At 45.8% G+C, this 22,177-nt stretch overlaps 2 protein-coding genes across 2 annotated transcripts; one reads left to right on the forward strand and one right to left on the reverse strand.

Annotated features, from left to right (window-relative positions):
* Positions 1-1,878: 1,878 nt before the first annotated feature.
* On the reverse strand, positions 1,879-14,442 carry SLC13A2 (solute carrier family 13 member 2). The gene is made up of 12 exons (XM_032129893.1): positions 14,182-14,442; positions 11,033-11,161; positions 10,553-10,689; positions 9,260-9,480; positions 8,218-8,395; positions 7,869-7,991; positions 6,690-6,911; positions 6,486-6,583; positions 5,832-5,953; positions 4,511-4,672; positions 3,490-3,627; positions 1,879-2,762 (listed from the first exon to the last, which is right to left on the reverse strand). The coding sequence occupies exons 1-12, from the start codon at positions 14,281-14,283 to the stop codon at positions 2,631-2,633; spliced, it is 1,764 nt and encodes a 587-aa protein (XP_031985784.1). The 5' UTR covers positions 14,284-14,442; the 3' UTR covers positions 1,879-2,630.
* Positions 14,443-16,775: 2,333 nt separating this feature from the next.
* Positions 16,776-21,858, forward strand: SLC46A1 (solute carrier family 46 member 1). The gene is made up of 5 exons (XM_032129894.1): positions 16,776-17,171; positions 17,598-18,450; positions 18,809-18,892; positions 19,853-20,009; positions 20,536-21,858. Exons 1-5 carry the CDS (start codon positions 16,929-16,931, stop codon positions 20,597-20,599), a joined length of 1,401 nt encoding a protein of 466 aa, XP_031985785.1. The 5' UTR covers positions 16,776-16,928; the 3' UTR covers positions 20,600-21,858.
* The last annotated feature ends 319 nt before the right edge of the window (positions 21,859-22,177 follow it).

Raw genomic sequence — 22,177 nt, forward strand, 5'->3', positions numbered from 1 at the left:
CTCTTCTCTTCTCTCTTTCTCTTCTCTTCTCTTTCTCTTCTCTTCTCTTCCTCTTCTCTTCTCTTCCTCTTCTCTTCTCTTTCTCTTCTCTTCTCTTCCTCTTCTCTTCTCTTCCTCTTCTCTTTCTCTTCTCTTCTCTTTCTCTTCTCTTCTCTTTCTTTTCTCTTCTCTTCTCTTCTCTTCTCTTCTCTTCTCTTCTCTTCTCTTCTCTTCTCTTCTCTTCTCTTCTCTTCTCTTCTCTTCTCTTCTCTTCTCTTCTCTTCTCTTCTCTTCTCTTCTCTTCTCTTCTCTTCTCTTCTCTTCTCTTCTCTTCTCTTCTCTTCTCTTCTCTTCTCTTCTCTCCTCTCCTCTCCTCTCCTCTCCTCTCCTCTCCTCTCCTCTCCTCTCCTCTCCTCTCCTCTCCTCTCCTCTCCTCTAGCTTTTCACCCCTATTTTTTTCTGGAATTTGGGCATTTTTAAACCCTCTGAGTAACTTGCACTGCAGATATTCCCTGGTAAATCTCTGTGTACTCACCCACGTTAATGAACACGGAACACCCAGCATTAATGCATTGGCCCCATGACACTCTGTGCTACTTGATGTCTCCCTCCTTTCTTCTTGAGATTGGCATAAAGATTGCACCTGTGCTCCTGCAGGTACTTTAGACACACCACAGCCTCTGAATAATGTAGACTAATAGAAAAGACTTCAAAGAACCATAACACAGTTTTAAAAGGGCTGGAAGGAGAGGCCGACGGGAAATGTTATAAGAATTCCACCTTTCCTGCTTAGCTAAGCAGTAATTTAGAAGGACATGTAAAGTCTGTGCGAGTATTTCAAAGAAAACAAAAAGCAAACAAAAGCAGAGCACACTGCCCTGATGCTGGAGACAAAGGGAGGGAGGAGGGAGAGGCTCACAGCAAATCATCTGCTCCAGTTTGTCATTTTTAGGTCCTCAGACACAGGGTGAGCAGGGTAATGAAAATACTTAGAGAGATTTGGGTGTTATTTGAGAGAGGTGAACGCAAAGGGAAAGGAGAGTGGTTTAGCAGTGGCCTGAGCAAGTCATTATGTGATGGAAATCAGTTACCCAGGAGCTCATAGCAACAGAGAATAAATGCCTTTCCTTCTGGAGCTGTGGATATTCTGCTGGATCTCTATCTCACATCAAATTAAAACTCTGTCAAAGCCACTGGAGAGTTAATACCAGGCTGTTCTTTCCAAGATAGTGATTTCCACAGCCAATGGAACTGTCAGTGCTGAGGAATCAATAAGTAGCAGACACTAGAACTGTCCGGATATTTGGAACTGGAAAGAAACTGCTGCAAGTCAGTGAATTCTGACATTTTATGAGTCAAAATTGCACTGCACACTGTCCTTGTCTCCTAATAATTAGGGTAGAGAAAGGAGAAAGATTTTGAAGAGAACGTCCTATTTCAGAGTGAAATTCCCTCATTTTCACTCTCATGGAACCAGTATGGAGATCCCACCAGAGTGGGATTCCAGGACTGCACTTTGTGCAAAGTTAAGGCAGGTAACAACAGAACAAAGGTTTCAGAGCAAACTCCAGGGGCACACAGTGAGTAACTGCTCTGTCTGAACCCAACCTCATTTATGGCACTGAGGGATTGGTTTGGAAAAGTGCCTTTGGATAATCCTTTGTCAGTTTGGTCGTCAGGAATTTATCTGCTCCTGAAAGTCAGCTGCAGCAGAATAGGGATTAGATATGTAACAGGATTACATAACAGGCTTTCTAAAGGGGAAATCTTGGGTTGGACATCCCAAGAAAATTGGACTCGACAATAATAACAACATAATTACTACTTTAAAGATAAGAGAAAATCAACTATGCTGATTTCTCTGATTATTTCAAGATATTATATGTGAGCACATGGACAAGCAGTTGATACAAGGAAAATAGAAGCAGTGATCTATAATAAAAAAATAAACTCCAGAACACAGGGGTACATTACAAAAAAAAAATCTTTGATTCAATCATATATATATATTTTAGGACACAGAAATTCTCTCCTTCTCAAGGAAAAGTCTTATTATGACCTTGCAGGCTGTAATGTGACATAAATAACAACAGGGCAGATGTTCTGGGAGAAAAAGAATCTTCTGCATTCCTCACAAGGGGCCTGCAAATAAATACATTTCCAAACAGGATGGGCTGACAGTGATTTTTCTGTAATCACCCAACACACACCTCGCTGTCAGTGCCCACAGAGTATATAACAACCATGTACACCTCGAACTTATACACGGGTGGAGAGTGGTGACAGCACAGATCTGTGTGTGAAATCAGCAACTCAGAGTCTCTCTCCTTCCTTTCGTGTCGTCACACACCTCCCTTCTTTTCTTGCTGCAGATTTCAGACTCACTGGAAAAGCACTGGGAGAAAACACCCCTGAAGAAGCAGAAAATCTAAAGGTGGGAGGGCTGGAGAGCCAAAAGTCACCTCGTCCTCCTGGTGGGGTGACAAAAGTGCTGCCTGAACAGCACCTGGGCAATTTTATTGCTGTCATCAATGGGATGATTTTGCTTGTCCTTTTCCAGGCTTTTCTCTTAACCCCTGCCTCTGTGGGTGATAGCCCTGCTCTCCTTGCAGCTCTGACAGGAACAGTCTGGGTTCTGTCTCCTCCCCACGTTACAGGCAGGTCCCTGTCTTGTTTGCCCATGGTGGGAATGTATGCAGTTGGAACAAGGATGAAGCCCAGGTGTTGATGGCAAGAGTTATCGTCAGAACTCCCAGAATGTTGAGTACAAACCCAGCTTTGGCCTAGAATTATAAAAGAGAAGTGTTGTTAGCACTGCTGAGCACTTTTTGCCTTCCTTGCTGGTTAGGGTTGTTTGTATGGTTTGATTTTCTCTTTGGCCTTTTTTCACAACTCCACCAAATTTGATTTAAGTTGGTTTTCTTCACAAATATAATTTGTATAAAGGGAAAAGTTTCCATTGGATAAAACTCTTAAAACTAGAAATCCTGAAATCCTTTCAATCCACTTCTCTTCTGACCTGGTATTTCTCTCTAATGTTACTTTGCGTTTCTTCTTGGATCAATTTTAAGTTAGAAGAGTTATCAAGAGACATGGCACTGCTGTCCTTGTTTCTTTAGTGATTTCCTGAGGCATCAGGGCACCCAGTGAGATGTGCCAGGCTGTTCCCTGTCCCTGCAGAAGAGCTGCCCAGGTGACAGGGCTCTTTGACACCCTCGTGCTCTATATTTGGGCTTTTCAAGCAGTTTAGACACTGACAGCTGTTATTATAAAATCTTCAAGAGGTCCTGGCTGTTCTTTAAAAGCTCATTAGCAGCTTTGTAAGATTCTCAGAGTGTACCAGAGACAGTGTGACCCTTTATTACTGCACATGTCTTCTTTCCATTTGACAAAAGCCGGGCACACTGACTTTTCTAACGCTCCCCCAAGAGGAGCCAGCTCTAGAAAAAGGAAAGATCAAACCTAGGGGTGAAAATTCTGGAAAGAAAGTGTTTTTTTTTTGTTTCTCACCATATCAATAACCCTGAGCTGTCCATAGGAGAAGACAATGGCATTGGGAGGAGTTGCCACGGGGAGCATGAATGCCAGTGATGCAGAGAGTGTGCAGGGCAGCATGACATAGAGAGGGTTGAGGCAAATTGCTTCAGCCTGTGCACGAAAAGAGAGAAGAGATGGTGATTTTGATACCCAAAAATGCACAGAAACCTTTTGGCAGAGAACTGATTCTATTTGTCCATGTCAGAAGCCTCGTCCTTCCCCAGACTCTGCAGCCACTCATATGTTGGTGCTGCTTCAGACACTTCCAGCATCCTTATGCAGCAAATGCAAGAATTGATTTTGTGGTCAGGGCTTTGTGTTGCTCATGTATAAATGGATAAATAATTCTTATATTTTACTCTAAACCCTGACTTCATATTGCTTAAGAACAAAATTAAATTATCAGGGGAGGCAGGTGAAGCTCTGAAGGTGAGAACTTTGGTTTAGGGGTTGGCTGGGGTCTGCAGCTTATGCAAAAAAGATTTTGGAGGAGCTCATTCCAGTTTCTGTCTGGAACCAGCTTTTCAGTTGGCAGAACCCTGTCTCCTCCAGCAACAGGAATCTCCTGTGGAAATGCAGAAGTGTGAATTAGGTCACGCTATCACCTTCAGAGACTTCTGGAAGGCCAGTGGTGGGGGTGAAATACAGGCATGGAATGTTGCAGGGAAGCAAACGCTGCTGCTGGTGCTGTCTCCATGCAGAACAAATTGGAAAAAACAAGTACAGCTGACAGTGATTTCATGTTTAGGCCAGAAGGCCAAGTCTAATATGCCAATGAATTTAATCCCTTTGCTTTTCACCAGCAATGATTTCAGAAAGGTCGAACTAGGCACGGTGTGTGTCTGTATGTGCACACACACACCTATATTTTTGTTTTAAGTCTTGTACCCCTGATGGGACACAGGAACCAGTGCTTGGCTTTGTCAGCCAAATTTTGACAACTGAGGAGCTGAAAACTGTCCTTATAAGAGCATTTTGGAATGCTGGGACTCACCATTGAAGCCAGAATGGGGAGGAAGAGGGTGGTGGTGGCCACGTTGCTGGTGCACTCGGTGAAGGTGGCGATGAGGAGACACAGCAGGAAGGCAATGGCTGGGGGAGGAATGGTCTCCAGAGGGGTCAGTTTGGTGCCCAACCACTCAGACAGACCAGATTCCTGCAACAGAGCAAAGAAGGATGCCAGATTGGAGGGGAGAGAGCCACACCACTGTCCCAACCCTCCCTTCTCAGAGCCGTGCTCCTGCAAACTGCTGTCTGCAGAAAAGCAGAGCCAGTGCTCACAGGCAGGATTGTTCCGTAGGTTAAATAAAAACAAGCATTATTTCCCTTCCAAGGAACTGGAAAGGAGGAGATACTGCATTTATAGTGATTAACAGCAAATAATTATTTCTCTGTTCAGATCATTACTTGTACATGATCAGTATTTGAGGTGCTTTTTTTAATGTAAGCAAAGATAACTTGAATTAATTTCCTAAAATGTTTTTATATGTATCTTATCAGATGCTCTAGTGATTTAATGTCATTTCATCACATTGCCTGGGATCTTGATAACTGTCTGAAGCTTTTCACACCCTTCCTCCTCGTCAGTCACTGGGAAGCAGCAGCATCCTCCCTGTCATTCTGGGCTTTCTGCAGCAGCTTTTATGCATTTGATGATTTATTCTAGAATAAATTAAAGTGATTTCTTAAATATTTCCTTTTCCAAACATGTACTTTTACATTTTAATTTTGATCTTTGAATTCTAAACTAGTATTTCCAGGCACTTGAAGCCTTTTAGAATTTCTTTATTGTCTATAGATTTAATAAATGGATTGTCTGTTCTATCACTTAAATCATTACTGAAAAATAACGTGTAGCACTGGGCTCCTGGCAGATTCCTGCAGATGTTTTTTACCTGCTCCTGAAGGTTCTCTAGCAAGCTCTACATTTCTCTTCTAATAGTTTAAATTAAATCCTATTTCTGTAAATCCTTGCTTTGAAATACTTTGGAGACCCCTCCTGGGTACATTATCTCCTCATGCTGGCCACATCAATTACATTTTATTTAAAAGAATCTTCAATGTGTAGGGGCAGTTTCTTAATCAGCCCCTTTTCCAGAAACACGGTTAATTGTGCTGCCCTGAGTGGCGGTGCCATCCCATTGCACCGGGAACTGATCCCAGGACTTCAAGGATGGTCCCACCGCCAGGAGCTGGGGAAAGCAGCATTTGATGCTCCCAGTGTGCCCTCTGGTGTCCTGGGACAGCACCAAGAGCGAGATGGAAAAGAAACCACCCAGGAAAACACGAATCCCAGGTGAGCCGAGGAATGTTACCTCACTGCCTTTGGCCAAGGCAAAGCCACCTCCCAGCAGGAACACGATGTTCCATGGCATCTTCTCCTGAACGAGTTTCCAGTCCAGGAGGGGTGGAGGTGCCCGGAACTTTGCCCTGGCCCCTGGAACTCAAAAGAGATTTTGTGAAGGGAGAACTCCTTGGTGGGAGGTGAGTTGAGTCTGAGCATCAGGAATCCCTTCTGCCAGCACACTCTGGAATTGCCTCCCGAAGCAAATGCCGGGAGAACCATCAACAAAGGTTTTAAAACTTGACTTGCAAAAGCTCTAATGAATGATCTGTAGCTGCTCCAAGAAGCACAGGAGGAGGCAGGGAAGGGTGAGTTAAAGGTGTGTGGCAACAACTCCGTGTGTTTCTGTTGAGTCATGTATTCCATCCTGAAGATTCCAGCCTCGGAATCCTTTACACGTGTATAACAGGGGTGGGAACACTCCTGGGATAAGGGCTTCCTACTTAGTGAAATTATGAGAAAGAGAGAATTCTATGGGATATGTGCCTTGCCTAACCTGAATCACACAGCTGGAAGAGCAGTTTGAATTGTTATTTAATATTTGAAATTTCCTTTGTAAACCCAAAATGTAAAATTTCCCACATACCTATACTGACAGTCGATCTTTGGTGCTTCAGTAACTCACCTGTTTGCTCTTCCTCTCTGCCCCGGTTGGAAAAGTCAGAAGGGAGGATGAAGAGCAAAATTGAAATGAAGAGGGCAACTGTAGCATCAGTGACATAGCTGCAAGAGACCAGCCAGATGTTTAGTCAGCTGTGTTTTCAGCTGGATAAAATCCAGCCTTATTTCATTTTTTATTCCAAGTGAGGAGGAGGAGAAGTGGCACTACCTTGTATCATCTTTGTTGAAGAGAACTGTTGCCCAGCCTGGGAAGAACCCAGGCTCTCTTGTAAACCACAGCACCACGAGGAAAACGAAGAGGATCAAAACTTGTATTTCTGCAAATTTCATTTTGCCCAGTTTTTTGCTCTCTTCCTTTATGATTTCATAGGCCTGTTTCTCCTTAGCCTTGGCGGCAGGACTGGCACCACAACCAAAATTCTTCTTAAAACTGGAAGAAAATGGATGAGAAATATCAGGGAATTTTGCCAGGTATCCTCAGAGTTAAGAATCCAAATTTTATACTCAATCATAATGTCTTTATATGCATTTATATATGAATATTGAAATTAAATATCTTATAATTGGCAACCACGGCGAGTACTAACTGCATGTCTTGACAAAAAAAGCTTCCTGCCCCTAAAAGCTCCTGAGTTTATGTTTATAAAGAAGTGAGTTATCTGTGCACGAGGGAAAAAATTACAGAATCACAGAATGGCTTGTGTTGGAAGAGACCTTAAATTCCATCTCATTCCAACTCCTGCCATGGGCAGGGACACCTTCCTCTAGACCAGGACAATGTTAATGTGATTGACAAGGCTGCTTGATCACTAGGAAGTAAAGAGTTGCCAAGCTTTTTAAAACGACAGAAAATGAGAATTTTAAGGTGGATTTTGAAGATCAAAGTACCATTTCAGGTGTTACAGCACTCTTTCCATGTAAAATAAGGGAAGTTGGGGTAATACAAACATGATAGGCTGAGTATTAAGCAGGCAGGCAATGCAGGCTGGTTGTGTGGGGTGATCTGCACCAGAACTAGCACAGAACTAATCCTCTAGGTCTGAAGCAACCCTGGTCACAAAGGCATTTACCAGCTCTCTGTAGAAATCAGTTTCCTCATTTGGAGCACAGCCATCTCTTAGGACATGACAGCAATGCTGCAGAACAGGTCAAACGCACTCAGAGCTTCCTATTCTCATCTACAGAGTACATTGAGCTGGGATTTGATCAGATTCCTCGAAGAAAAACTTGCAGAATTTGAACAGAGTGTGCTGCTCTGGTCTCTGTTGTGTGTGAGGACTTTGTCACCTGCTGTGTGATTTTTCTCATCAGTAAAAGGGTCACTTGTGCTAAACGAGTCCTTGATTCCAGCCCATCAGCTGGATTGCAGGGGCTCAGGGGTACTCACTCGAAGCCCAAGTACAGGATCTGCAGCCAAATCCACGCCAGAATCAGCAGCACCACCATGGTGGGGAAGGCGAAGGAGAACCAGGAGGCAAAGTTGATGATGCCACCATTGCCAGGATAGATGCTGGAAAATGCAGGTGGCTGTTAGCATCCAAAATTCCACATTCTCTTCTGTCCTTCATTAATGAGTCGGAAAAGGGGAGGTTCTGTGGGGCCCATTAAGGAAGAGAAGCTCCCTTCCGAGGAAAGGGACCAAACTGACTTTTTCCTTCTCTGTGCTGCCTGGGAGTCAGCTGTAGCAGAGTGATGCAGTTTGGTGGGTGTGTGATCCCACATTCAGCCAGACTTACTCATTAATTTGTCCCTGCAGCACCAGATTTGGTGTTGTCCCAGTCAGAGTGGCGATCCCTCCAATGCTGGATGAGTAACAAATACAGAGCGACATTCCCTTGGAGAGTTTCAGGTGTTTCTCCTCAAGCACTTCATTTCTCTTTCTCTCTTCCTCAACTGTCAGGACATGAGAATTACCTAGATCCCAAGGAACAAAAGAGATGCAGGAGCTATATTGGACAGGAAAAGGCCTTGGGCCTGCATAATTCCATTATTTCAAGGCTAGGACACAATGGATTCAGAGCTGAAGGAACCAAACTTCCTCATTTTAAGGCTGGCACTGTTAATTCTTTGACCTTCTGCCCATTTTCACTGGTTGTCTTGACACAGAGCAGTTTTTCAGAGGAGAATTTGAAATGTGTGACCAAGTTTGAACCTACTGCTGGCACTTCCTGGTGAGCCAGGGCAATGTCTGAACTGCACGTGGAGGGGAGTGAGGCAAGAATTCAGGGAATTCTAACAGAGCTGGAGGAGCTGGGCTGAAGTAAACTTGTCTGCTGGCACTCAGATTTATGTCCAGAAAGCCTGGAATCACCTCAAAGATGGGGAGAGGGCAAGACAGCTAGTAAAGAGCTATTGTTCCTTGATTGTGTACCTTTGGATTAGAAAGATCATTTTAATCCCTAACTTTCTGGCTGGAAATAGGCCGGAAATTTTGCCCTGGGAATTCCCTATTATCTGATAAGTTACACAGTAAATAATAATTGAACTAACATAAATATGCACTGAAATAGCAAGCCTGATGTAAAGGCTTCCCCTAGCGGAGAATTTATACTTTTTGTTGGTTTATTGAGTAGTTGTAACCTCTTTGTATTTTTGATTTAGCTTCAGCCAAGTCAGTAGCTCATTGTGGTTTTGTCTTGTTCACAGAAGAGCTTTGTGGTGGTCAGGATGTTTCAGGGGCAGTCTCCTTCCAGAATTTACTAGGAACTCTTACGCCAGAAGAAAGCACCAGGTCATCCTCCACCACCCTGAAGAGAAAACCACCCACAACCCTTTCACCTTTTTCCTCTGGTTCCTTGAAGCTGTCAGGTGACTTTTCCTGCAGCTCAAAGGCTTTGTTGGTGTGTTCAGACACTTGGACAGTGGTGGTGGACTCGATTTCTGACTTGTGCAGCTGCTCCATCACTGCCTGTGCTATGGGGACCATCATGGCAGTGGTGGCCGTGTTGCTGATCCACATGGACAGGAAGGCTGTCACGACCATGAAACCCATCAGGAGTCTGGAATGAGAAGGTTTGGAAAAGCTGGACTCAGGAAAATCAGGACTCAGCCCCGCAATGCTCTTTATTTTTGTTACAGAGTCAGCTACAGATGCTGGGTTTGGAAAATGCTCAGCAATCCCCACCCAGCACTTCCTCTCGCCCTGGTCTGCTTGGTGAGGCACCAAGTTAAGATTTAACATTAATTTCTCTTCTTCAACCAATTTTTTTGCATTCTTGCTGTTAGGAAAATGGAAGCTGGTAGCTTGGAGCAAGCAGTTATTACAGTCAGATCCTGCTCATTCGACATCCTTCTGAGGAAGACATTTCTCAATAATACATTAATGCATTATAATACATTTTGAAGAGGAATTGCAAGCTGAATTTGATCCCAAATGGCAATCAGTTTAAGCCATAAGGAAGAAGAACTCTTTCTTTTTTTTCCTCTTATTGTTTGATCCCACCTCTATTATTTAAGATTCTCTTCCCACTCATCTAAAATTCTAATCCTCGTTTCAGTATTACTTTGTTATTTGTCTCAAAATTATTCTTTAGATGAGATGTAGATTATGTATCAGATGAAAAGGGGTTTATTTTGTATGCATTTTTATTCTATTGCTTTGTAATTTCCTTCGGTATTCCCTCTTCTTATGAGCTGAGACAGATTAAACAGGGTGATGCAGCCTGTGCATAGCTTGAAGTTCCAGTCTGGGAAACATTTGTTGTTTTCAAAGCAAGCACACCCATATTTTCTCTTCTCTTTGCAATCAGCAGCAGGCAGAATGTCCACGTTTTCTGTGTTCCAGTTGTGGTCTTGCCTGATTGTCCAAAGCTGTGCTCGTGGCCCAGCCTGGCAGCACCCTTCTCTTTCCATCATTGACTCTCTTGTTGCTATTTCCCCACCTAAAGCCCTTTGGAATTCCACAAACAAGGTGTGGAACACCTCAAAGGATCCCCATTTGCAAGGCTTGCTCGGGCATTAACTCGCTTGGGCCATAGGAAAGCATTTGTAGGGCAAGATTTGCAGATTCCCATCAGAGATCTAAAGCCATAAAATCCTTTATCCCACAGCATTTCCAGCACTGTAACTCACAAGGCTGGTCTGACACCAGTGATGAGCAGGACCCTCAGAGCCACTCGCTTGTGCAGGTTCCAGTTCTCGATGGCAATGGCCATCATCAGGCCCCCCAAAAAGAGCATATTGGTGTCCTTCAAGTATTCCCGACAGACCTGCAAGGTGGGAGAAGAGAGAGGGAATAGTCACAAGAGAGAGGGCATTTTCTGAGGGAGGTTATTCCAAAGGCATGAGCAGGGAGTAACTCTGGGTTGCATCTGAATTTGCTTGGATTTCAGATTAGCAGCTCCACCCAGAGCTCACTCTGGGCTCGTGCAAGTTCTAGTCCATGGAGGAGACAGAGAATAATTACAACAATAAAAATTAAGTTAAAATGAAATAATAATACTATCAACAATATAAATATAATGATGGTGATGATGACAATTATATAAATCTGGGGAATAACCCCAGAATAAAAGAAGATGATGGAGTAATACACGGAGCAAGATCTCTTACTGTTGTTGAATCCATGATATTCATTACTGGGAACAGCAGGATGGGCAGGAGAGCTGTGACAGCCAAAGGCAGGGCTTCTGTGCACCAGAAAAGTGCCATCACTATGATCACGTAGCCACATTCTGCCTCCTGCCATGGGAAGGGGACAGGCAATCAGAACATGCTGAACATCGAACCCGGGCCTCCTCCAGAAGCCAAGGCCTCATAATCACATTCATTTCCTGATAAAGGGATTAGAGAAAAGGTTATTTCCTGTGCTTCTCTCCCATCTAGGCTCTGACCTATGCAGATCCTAATCAAACGACAAACTGTGCAGCAATCTCATCAGAACTCTGAGGAGAGCATGAGACGTTCAGCGGGGGCAAAAATAGTACATGAGGAAAAGAAACATGGATGACTTTGGACTTTCCATGATAAGGGATTGGCAAGTACTGCACAGGCTTCTCGATTGTGCTGATGGTGTTACATTCTGTATTTATGTCCTTGAGTTGTACAATTAGTTACTGATCTAGTCAGGGCATCTCCACCTGTTTCCGCACGGGCTTCAGGTCATGGCCCGGGTGAACCACAGCTAATTTCAACTCCTTGTACTGTAAATACTTTTATAACTTTTCACTGGATTTTTAGCTTAGTAGAGACTTTGAAAGGCTCACTGGAAGGCTGGTCACAGATCATTTCAGCTTCCATTGACTTTGTCTTGTTTGTTTGAGGAAAGTGAGATCCCCTATTTCATGTCACTCTTTTTCTGAGAAAACATTGATTCCGTTCTGCTTTGGACAACCACTCCGAATTTCATGTAAAAATGTTTAAGTCAGTCCCTGTACACTGAAAAGATTCAAAATTACTTCTCACAACAGTGGCATTTGGTTGGGCTGAGGAAGACAGCAAGAAGAAGTAAAATTGGAGGTCTTGGTGTCTTGCTCATTTTGGAACTCGCTCAATAATGGGAGACACCAAATCCAAAGGAAGAAAACCTTGGATAAAGGATGTCCACTAAAATACACTGGACAGTATGAATGGAACTGTAGTGATGCTTATTGAGGCTGGATTACAGAGGATTAAACCAAGGAGCTGGGATAATGGGTGGCAGGATTGAATTTGCGAGGCTTTGGAACACGCTCGGGAATTCTGAATGTGGTGTGGAGGTTACAGAGCTGCTGAAGGGAAAGGATGAGCAGGCAGCTGAGCAGTCTGGAGGAAAGAAGAAGACAGCAATCTTGGTGTGGATTACCAAAGCAGACAGGCTGAAGAAGTAAATCTGAAAGAGATCCCCGAAGATAGGAAAATATTCCTTTTTGAGCCTTATTTTTGAACAAGAGCATTCAGAACCTCTATTATTCATCCCACTGATCACTGAGAGCAATTTGCCATTTTAACAATCCTTCTTCTCCATTTTTATTATTAAAAGACACAGATGGGTGCCTTTTGAGAGACCCTAGCAGAGCTTTGGGATGTATCTCATAGGTCATTGTCTTCCATTGTGCTGTGAACAGGCTCTCAGTAAAAGCTGGAAAAGGGGTTTTCCCAAAGTCAGCCATCCTGTAAGGACATTAGCCTGCCTTTCAGCAAGATTTTTAGCATTGTTTGCTCTCAATTACAATAGCTCAGTGTCCAGTGCTATGTCATTATAGGGCAGGTTAATAGATCAACAGAATAGAAAAAATGTGAAATTCCACCCTGTAGCTGCTGGCTCACACCACTGTGTGCAGAGGCACCAGCTTTTCCTGCTCAGCAGTGGCACAGTGCACAGTTTTAACCCCCAAAAAACCTTCTTAAAGGTTCCCTTAAATCACAAAGGGAAAAATCCAGGACGTTTTCAATTTTTGTCTTGTTGCCAACTGCACAGAAACCAGAGGGAGCAATTTTCAAAGAGGAACTGAACCAAGACTGCCAAATCATTGCACAGGCACCTCCAAGGACTCACTGTATGTAACAATACCTCCAGCAAATGAGCTTGAACTTGTGGCCTCAGGACAAAAAAAATAAATAATCTCTCTCTGGCTCCTTAGAACTTTCCTGATCCTGATCTCTTTTCACTTCAGTAACTCCTTTGCCTATGGAAAGTTAACTAGCAAAAAAAAGGTATTTTCTTTTTTTTTTTTTTTTCCCCTTCCTAGAGTGCTTTTAAGTAATAATTTAAACTATTTTATTTACGTAGTGAGGGAATGAGAGGCCACACCTGAGCAGCCGCCACATCGCAGCTCCAGCCCGTGCCACTTGTGCTTGCAACCCAAACTCTGATATCTCAGAAACAGATCTGTGAGGAAGACAGAGCTTTGGGACAGACAGGGAAGAGTTAGGGAGGTGGAGAATGAAGTTTGGAGAAGGAGTCTTTAAACTGGGAGTCAGTGGGGATTGGGAGGCAGAGACCAGACGAAAGAGTTAGGACTTGGTGTCCAAAGACAAGGGACAGGAGGGGTAGTTTGGGACGATTTCATGGTGCTGGAGCTGTAATAAGAGACCAGAGATCAGATCTTTCTCCATGAAGAGGTTGGGAGTGCAAGAAATGGTGAAGAAGCGGCAGAAGCCTGGTAGTCTGTCAGCTCACAGCTCTCCCTGTAAATGATCAATGTCCCACAAGTACCTGCCCAGATCCTACAGCTCCTTGTAGTCATCTTTTCTTGAAGAAACCCTGAGCCAGGGGTCTTCCAGAACTTGGTGTTTTAAATTTAAAATCCTAGTTTGGGAAGATTCTTACAGAAATATGCTAAACCAAAACTGAAATGTTATTTTCCCCTATGTATCGGAATGTCTTGTCTTCCTAAAAATGCCTCTTCTGAGTGGCAGTGACAACAAGATACAAAATAAAGTAAGATGTGGACTGGACACTGTTAGAAAATGAAAAGGGGGGTTAAAATGGGAGCCTTATAATCTTCAGCATAGAAAGTCCTTTTCTAAATCAGCCAGATGCAAAGCAAGAGTCACAAAATCTGATGTCACTGAGTGTTCTTCTAGAAGATGCAACCACAGATGTTTCTGCTCATCCATCTATGCCCTACTGCTTTTATATTGCCCTAATATGCTCAGGAAAAAAACCCAAGAGATCTCCAAGCAGTAGATGCAGGTGCTCTGAGAAAGAATCTCTTCACCCTTGAAAGGGACAGCTCTGAGATGTGGAGGCCTGTAAATCGAATTTTAAAATTTCTTACCTTGCTGGGCAGAACCAGAGGCAGAGGGAGAAACACGAGGGGGACCAAGATTATGATGAGGTATTTCCTGCAGGCCAGGACCGCCTGCCAGGAGAAAGCCATGGTGCTGGAGCTAGCCCAGTGCTGAACAGCCTGGAATCTGCTGCTTGGAGCCTATATAAACACCAGGCAATATTAACCATTGACCTCAGGAGACTGGGTGTTGTTTTTGGAACTGTAATCGGAGAAAGAAGGAAGAGAACAAAGAAGGGAGGAGACAGCAGAAGAGTGTCAGAGCAGGAACTTTCTCAGGAGAATCTTTCAGAAAGGTGATAAGTCCATTAGAGAATTAACTCCTTGTGGGGCAAGTAGGTTTTTGAAAGCATCCTGAAATGACCTACACTTTCAAAAAAGAACGTTAGTGATTTGGTCTCTAATAATGCCCTCTTTGAGTAGGTACCGTTATTCCTCCTATTAAAAAAAAAGAGAAACTGCTCCCTCCAAAACAGGTTGAAAATTATTTCAATTTTCGAAAAATATGCGGGAACACTGAAAACCACATCTACGTCTGTAATGCTCAAATACAGGGCTTAGAAACACCAATGCAAAATGTTATATAAACATCATTGTGTTTCACTGAGACATTCACTTTGGGTAGCAAAAGCCACTGGGCAGAGCTGCTGTCACCAGGTGCCACGTCAAGTCCCCACACAGAAAGGGACTGACAGTCCTTCCCTTGGGTCTTAGTGGATTGGGAAGGACTTGGCTACAGGACATCACTTTGCAGACTTCAGGCTATTTTTTTCCCCCCACATTTTTGGTCTTGCAGGTTTATAGGCACAGCTTTGGGAACTTGCAGGGTGTATTGGGCAGAAAAAAATTAAGAAGAAAAGGTGCTACAGAGAAATTACCAGTGATTCTTGTCTCAGTTGGAGGAAACTTCCAAAATACAAGCTGTGAATCACTAGATTCTATAAATTTGCAGGAATAGTATTAAACATTTGAAGTCCAAAGGGTATTTCTTGTTAATGCCACATTGAAGGCTTTGTTTGTTAGATCATGCAAGCACACCCCGCAGCTAATGATGATAACATTTCCATTTTATTGGTATAAATCATCTTGGTGCTGTTTATAGCTTACTCAAGAAGAGAGAGATAAAGGGAAGCACAGCCATTAGGTCATCTGATGTCAGCTCCACAAAAAGCTTCTGCTGTTTCTGCCTCTCTTCCCTTTTCTGCTAGGGCTTGTTTTGTCTCAGGAATGCGCTAATGATGGAAAATCAGCTGCCAGATTTGCAAACTGGACTTGGAATATTGCTCCCAACAAAGAGCATCACGTTGCTTGGTGCCAACCCTGAGCTTTAGCATCTCACCCTTGGTACAAAAAGAATGAGAAAGAGCTTTCAAATTATTTGTATTCCCCCACATCTTGCATCCACTGAATGTTTAAGTACTGTCTGACAAGGTGCAGTGACAAAAGCAGCCAACTGCAAGGTCATTTTCCTGCTTTTTACTCTTAGGCCCTAAGGTTGCAATGAAAATTTAAAAGAACACCTCGTTTTTACATCTCTGTGCCACAAAGGTTGGCCTCCAGCTGCAGCCTCATTTATGGAGTGTAAATACCAATGTGGAAGGGTCTCAGCTGAAAAATTGTGCCTGTTCTTTAAAAGTAGCACCTCCACAGACATGGTTTCCACTGTCATGTGAGTCACAACACTTTGAAAGGTGCTAAAAATGAGTTGTGTAAGTGTTTTACTGCAAAATGAATGGTTTCTATCTTGTCCTGTGACCCATGAGCATTCCCTCAGTGGTGTCAGAGGAGCGATGCCAGTTTACATTAGTTTGGAACTGCTCTAGTTTATATAAACGGGTTAATCTAATACTCTGAATTGTGTGCTTTGGATTTAAAGGACAACTTGGTCTTTGCTTACTGATCTGCTAAAATCAGGCCAAACCTCACAGGAATCAGACAGCACAGCCAAAACCTCCTTTACTAACTGAGTTTGTAAGTTATTTTGTCCTTTATAAAAGGAAGTATTTTCTAATGTGAAGTAATAGAAGTGATCGTATATTGCTAAATACAGTATTTTGCTGATCCTAGTGCAGTTAAAATGTTGATTTTTGTTTTGCTTGGTTTGTTGAGGCTGGAGAACACTGAGGGGAGCCTTCATTATGTTCTGCAGTTTCCTCATAAGGGGCATTTTAGGGCCGGGGCTGTTTTCTCTTCTCTGGTGACCAGTGACAGGATCCGAGGGAACAACGTGAAGCCATGTCAGGGGGTTTGGGCTGGATATTAGGAAAAGGTTCTTCATCCAGAGGGTGTTTGGGCACTACCACAGCTTCCCAGGGCAGTGGTGGAGTCCCCCTCCCTGCAGGGATTGTGCCGATGTGGCACTTGGGGACATGGTTCAGCGGTGGCTTTGGCCGTGCTGGGCTAACGTCGGACTCGATGATCTCAGAGGGATTTTCTCACCTCAACAATCACACGATTCTATGCAACAACACCCGCTGAGAGCTGCACCTTTAGCACCGCGCTCGCTGCAGCGCCAGCGCCGAGGGGTCTCGGGAACCCCCGCGGTTCCGCTCCGGGCACCGGGGGGAGCGGAGCCGGTCCCGAGCCGGGCGGAGCCGTGTCGGTCCCGTTCCGGGCGGAGCCGTGTCGGTCCCGTTCCGGGCGGAGCCGTGTCAATCCCGAGCCGGGCGGAGCCGAGCGGGTCCCGATCCGGGCGGAGCCTCCGACCTCGTTCCGGGCGGAGCCTCCGCCCCTCCATGGCTGCCATGGCCGCCCCGCCGCCCGCCGAGCCCCCGGTGCCCCCCGGCCGGCGCTGCCCGTCGCTGCTCGCCGTAGAGCCGCTGCTGTTCCTGGCCACCGTGTCGCTGGGGCTGCAGGGCCCGCTGGCCACCCAGTACCTGTGGGACCGGCTGGGTGCCGAGCACGGCTACAGCGACTTCAACAGCACCGACTCCGCCGGCTGCGGGAACGGCAACGCTACCGCCGACCCCCTGCGGCAGGTGGGGACACCGGGGGAGCGGGGGGCCCGGGGGGACGGGAGACAGGGGGGAGAGGGCAGCTCTGAGTGTAGATGAAGAACTCAGGGGGAGAGGAGGGTCCGGGGGAGAGGGGAGGCACGGGGATAGATGGGGACGTCCTGGGGAGAGGGGAGTCTGGGGGAGTGGGGAGCTCCAGAAGGAGTGGGAAGCTCACGGGGAACAGGAGGTCCCAGGGGAGAGGGGAACTCTGTGGGAGCAGGGAGAGAGAGGTGTCCCGGAGGAGCCCCAAGGGAAACAGGGAGCTCGGCAGGAGCAGGGAGCCCCTGGGAGCGGAGAGTCCGGAGAGGAATGAGAGCTTGGGAGGAGCAGGGAGCCCCAGGAGGAGTGGGGAGCTCAGGATGGCACTGGCTGCTGTTGGAGCTCCTCAGCTGCCTGTTTCTCCTGCAGGAGGTGGAAGCCCTGGTGTCCCACTGGAACCTCTACATCAACCTGGGAGGTTTCTTCGTCAGCCTCTTCTCCGTCACTCTCTTCGGCCCATGGAGCGACAGCGTGGGCCGGCGCCCGGCGCTGATCCTGCCGGCCGCGGGCATGGCCCTGCAGACGGCCATCTACCTGCTGGTCATGTACCTGGAGCTGCACGTCGCCTTCTTCCTCCTGGGACGCATTTTGAGCGGCCTCACAGGTGACTACAACCTGATCCTGGCCAGCTGCTTCTCCTACGTGGCCGACACCAGCGAGCGGCGTGCGCGGACCTTCCGGGTGGCCATCCTCGAGGCGTGCTTGGGCACTGCAGGCATGGTGGCCAGCATTGGCGGTGGCCAGTGGCGCAAGACCCAGGGCTACATCAACCCCTTCTGGCTGGCCTTTGCTGCCAGCCTTGCTGCCACTCTCTATGCTGCTTTCTTCCTCCAGGAGTCGGTGAAGCAGAAGAAAGCGGCCAAGCTGTTCACGCTCAGCCACTACAAGGCTGTGTACAGGCTGTACACGGCGCCGGAACACCCGAGCTCCAGGTGGAAGCTGGCTCTGTACTCCCTGGCTTTCTTTCTGATTGTCACGGTGCATTTTGGAGCCAAGGACCTCTATGTTTTGTATGAGCTCGGCTTCCCTCTCTGCTGGGCTTCCGACCTCATCGGGTACGGCTCCGCCGCCAGCTACCTGGCTTACCTGAGCAGCCTGGTGGGGCTGAGGCTGCTGCAGCTCTGCCTTGAGGACACCTGGGTGGCAGAGATAGGATTGCTCTCCAACATTGCTGGGCTGGTGGTGATTTCCCTTGCTACCACAACACCACTGATGTTTACAGGTGATGCCGAAGTCTTAAATCCCTGTTTCTCAGGCTTTTAGCATATTGATGCTGATGATGTGCTTCTGGAAGTTCAGGCACGTGAGGAAGTTCTGCCTTGTGCACCAAAAAAAACTGTGGCAGTGTTGGCCAAACACTAAAGTTGGAAGTGCATCCATGTAGTTCCTAGAATGTTAGGCTTCCCAGAGCTGTATTACACTGCAGACACAGACTAAAGTGCTTTATGAGATCCAGGAGGGTGAATTGTGTGTAAATATAGCAGGGAGACACTGCCAGCAGCTGCAGATTTCTGGGACTGACTTTGGAGACCTTATTTTTCAGCTGAGCATTTCCCTAATGTGCCATGTCTTGCTCACAGGTTATGGGATTCTCTTCCTTTCCATGGCAGCCACTCCAGTCATCAGATCCAAGCTCTCCAAGCTGGTCAGTGAGACGGAACAGGGTAAGGAATTAGCCACTGTGCTTAAGCCAGGTCCTGAAACCCTGTCTTCTTGGAACATTGAAACCAAACTCTGGGGAGGTTAGGAGTTCCCTGGCTGCTCTGGACTCCTGTGCCCCTGCATTCACCCTCAGGCCCAGGGTAATGTTTTATTTTTTTTCCCAAAAAATTGTCATTGTTTAATTCAGACTTGCTGCGTTTTCAAGATGAGAGCAAGAGAAGAGAAGCGGGAATATTTCATTCATCCATCTGTTCATTTCCAAAACATTTACAAGGAGCAAGAGTTAAAATGGATTATGTAACGAGAAGAAAAGGGTCATTCTCCTGACCATAACTTTCCTCTGTAGATCAGTAACAGTGGGAAGAACCAGGTGTTGTTGGAGGGTTGTATCATTGACCATGGTGAAAGATCATGGGTAACCCTCAGGAGGAGCATAATTGCCTTTTGTCCAGTTCTGTGTTTGGAGGGCTTGCACTTGCTGTGAAACAGAGCATAGGAATATCTCCGAGGCAGACAGAGGGGGGGAGGGAATCCAGGTGGCAGCGATCGAAAGGTGATTTTGCACAGCTCATGTTTCTTATTTTAGAACGGCCACGGCGCGTACAGCGGATTTATGGCGCCAAATCTTCTGCTGTACTTAATGTTTAACAAATGATAAGAGGTGCTTGGCAATCTATAGAGCCCTGGCCTGAAGCATTTACAGTCCAGCTGATAGATAATATCCCTGGTCAGCTCCTGATCCAAATCCTGCAGCTTGGTGAGGTGACCCTGGCCACAGGTTGGACCTGCTGGGCCAGCAGGGCCAGCCTATCCTCATCACACTTGATACTCACACCTTTCTGATGGCAAGTTCAACCCCTTGGGAAGACTGGCAGGATCCACTGAGGGTGATGTGTTACAGCTGTTTACAGGCAATAACCGCCTGCCTATCTCACCATTATCCTCTTATCTCTCTTTTCCAGGTGCTCTCTTTGCTTCTGTTGCCTGCGTGGAAGGGCTGTGTTCACTCGTGGCTACAGGAGTGTTTAACTCTCTCTACCCTGCCACCTTGCACTTCATGAGGGGATTCCCATTTCTTTTTGGGGCTATAATCCTTCTTATTCCAGCAGCTATCCTTGGGTAATTTACTTCAAATACCTAAGCTTTGCCATGCCATGTCATATGGACAATACTATTTACTTTTAGGATAGAAGCTGGCAGTTTTTAAGGCATATTTTCAGTTATGGTTGTGAGAGGGTGTTTGGTGCCCCGGTAAACAGAGGTGCAGGTCATTTCTTTTGGAATCTGAATCGTAGGGATAAACCTGCAGCCTGAGTGATGTAGCTGCCGATATTCAAACTACTTCAAAGCCTCACTTCACCCTCAATGGAATCCAAAATCTGGAATTGAATTTGAAAGTTCTTCATGGAGGAGATGGAGCTCTCTCAGCAGTCTCTCTTCCTGTAATTTCTTTAGTAATTAAAGCAGAAGTTTTGTTGTGATAGAAAACAAATCCTCTGGGAGGGGGAACGTGTTGGGATTTGTACAAGTGCAACAGCTCCTGGCAGGGTCATTTTGTTTTGTTCCTCTGAAACTTGTAAGACTCACTCAATTCAGCAACATCCCCGTGTGCCTTTGAAAGTTGAAACTGTTCATTCTTTTCTAGGTGGATACAACTCTGGGATTCGAAACACGACTACAACCACTTCCAAGATGCTAGGAAAGACTGAATTTAACAACAAGGAATTCGCCAGCACGGCAGCGTCCACCTGAAGATTGCACTTTGTTCTTCCCTCAAAGCACAGATCAGTGTGGGAGGGACACCCTGCTTGTCCTTACTAACTTCTGAATGCCAAATAGTTGGAAATCACAGGAGGAACTTGATTTGGAGCTGTGAATGCCTCCTCAACATTGTGTTGGCTCATCTGTCAGAGAAAACCCAAGAGGTCCAAAAGCCAATCAAGCTGTTCTGAGGACCTTTTGCAAAGCTGGTTTGGGGTTTGGTGGGGCCAGAAGGCTCTGCCATGCTTTTAGTGGGGAGAGAGGACTGAGTTCTGGTTTGATTGCCAAGCATTTTCACCTCTGAGTACTACAGTGTGCAGCAGAGGAGCTGTTGGTGTGGTTGAGGCACAGACTGAATCAGAGGCACCCAGCAGTGTCCTGCTGGGGGTGGGGGGAAGATCTGTGCTCCAGATCATCATGTTACCAGTAAAAACCCAACAAATGTGACATGCCAGACCACAAAAATCCTTATGGAGAGGGGCAGTTTAGCACAGGAGTGCTATTGCTGTCCTTGCTGACTGAACCAGCTTTAGTTTTGCAAGTCAGAGGTGTCCTAAAGAGAGAATCTAATTGATGAAGTGTTGGAAGGAATGCCAGGGGCATGTCCTGCCTGTCTGCAGCTCAGCCCAGGATCTCAGAGGTGTTTTTGAGAAGTAACATCATCTGAGAATACTGGAGTGCCAGTAGAATAAATCCTGGGTTGGGAGGGACCCCCGAGGATCCTTGAAGCAACTCCTGCAGGTGCCTTAATTGACAGTTGCCAAACCTGATGAACTTAAGGCTAAAATTGTTGGAATTTTTTCCCCTTACACTGCAAAACAGTTTGATGGGTGTGCCCCAGTCATGTGCAATTGCTGCTGTGCTTATCCAGAGCCCTTCCTCAGCAAGCTGGTGTGGGGACAGGACTTGTGTCTTTAGGATTAGTTTATTTTCACTGTACATAGCATAATTTTGTGTTAATTACCTTTGCTGCCTGGTTTGGGATCTGTTAATGCCAGCAAGCAAGCCCCACGTCCATGGTGCTTATAGTTGTTCTTTCTGAAGCATTACCTGTGTTGCTGCTGTCCCTTTTTTCTTCAATGTGCCATAAACCAGCAGTTCTGTGTGCACTGCACTGCACACGCTGTTCTGGTATGTGCAGTAATGACTTTACTCTTACTTTCAGAATGAATAAAACCTTCATGCTCTTTTATGGTTCATAAAACTCTGGGTATCTTGTGCAGCTCTTGATTTCCTTCGTCCTTGACTTGTTCAGGGCTTCTCTCCGTTGTTTTCATTCTCAGCCCTGTATTGAAGACTTTAGTAAAGAAGGAGCAGCAGGGATTTATCTGTCTTGTGGAGAATGAGTATGTGAGAGTGAAAAATCAGGAAAAATGCAGATTTGGGTCTTGCAAGTAGCCCAAACTTGCTTTTGCTGACCACCAGGGTAAAGTTTGCAGGAGAGCTTCATTTGAAACCCATCTTCAGTGTGCAGAAAATGTGAAATGCTTGTAGCCAGCTTTGTCCCTGTCCATTGGGAGTTTGTG

The sequence above is a fragment of the Corvus moneduloides genome, chromosome 20, assembly GCF_009650955.1.
Source record: "Corvus moneduloides isolate bCorMon1 chromosome 20, bCorMon1.pri, whole genome shotgun sequence".
NCBI classification, from domain to species: domain Eukaryota; kingdom Metazoa; phylum Chordata; class Aves; order Passeriformes; family Corvidae; genus Corvus; species Corvus moneduloides.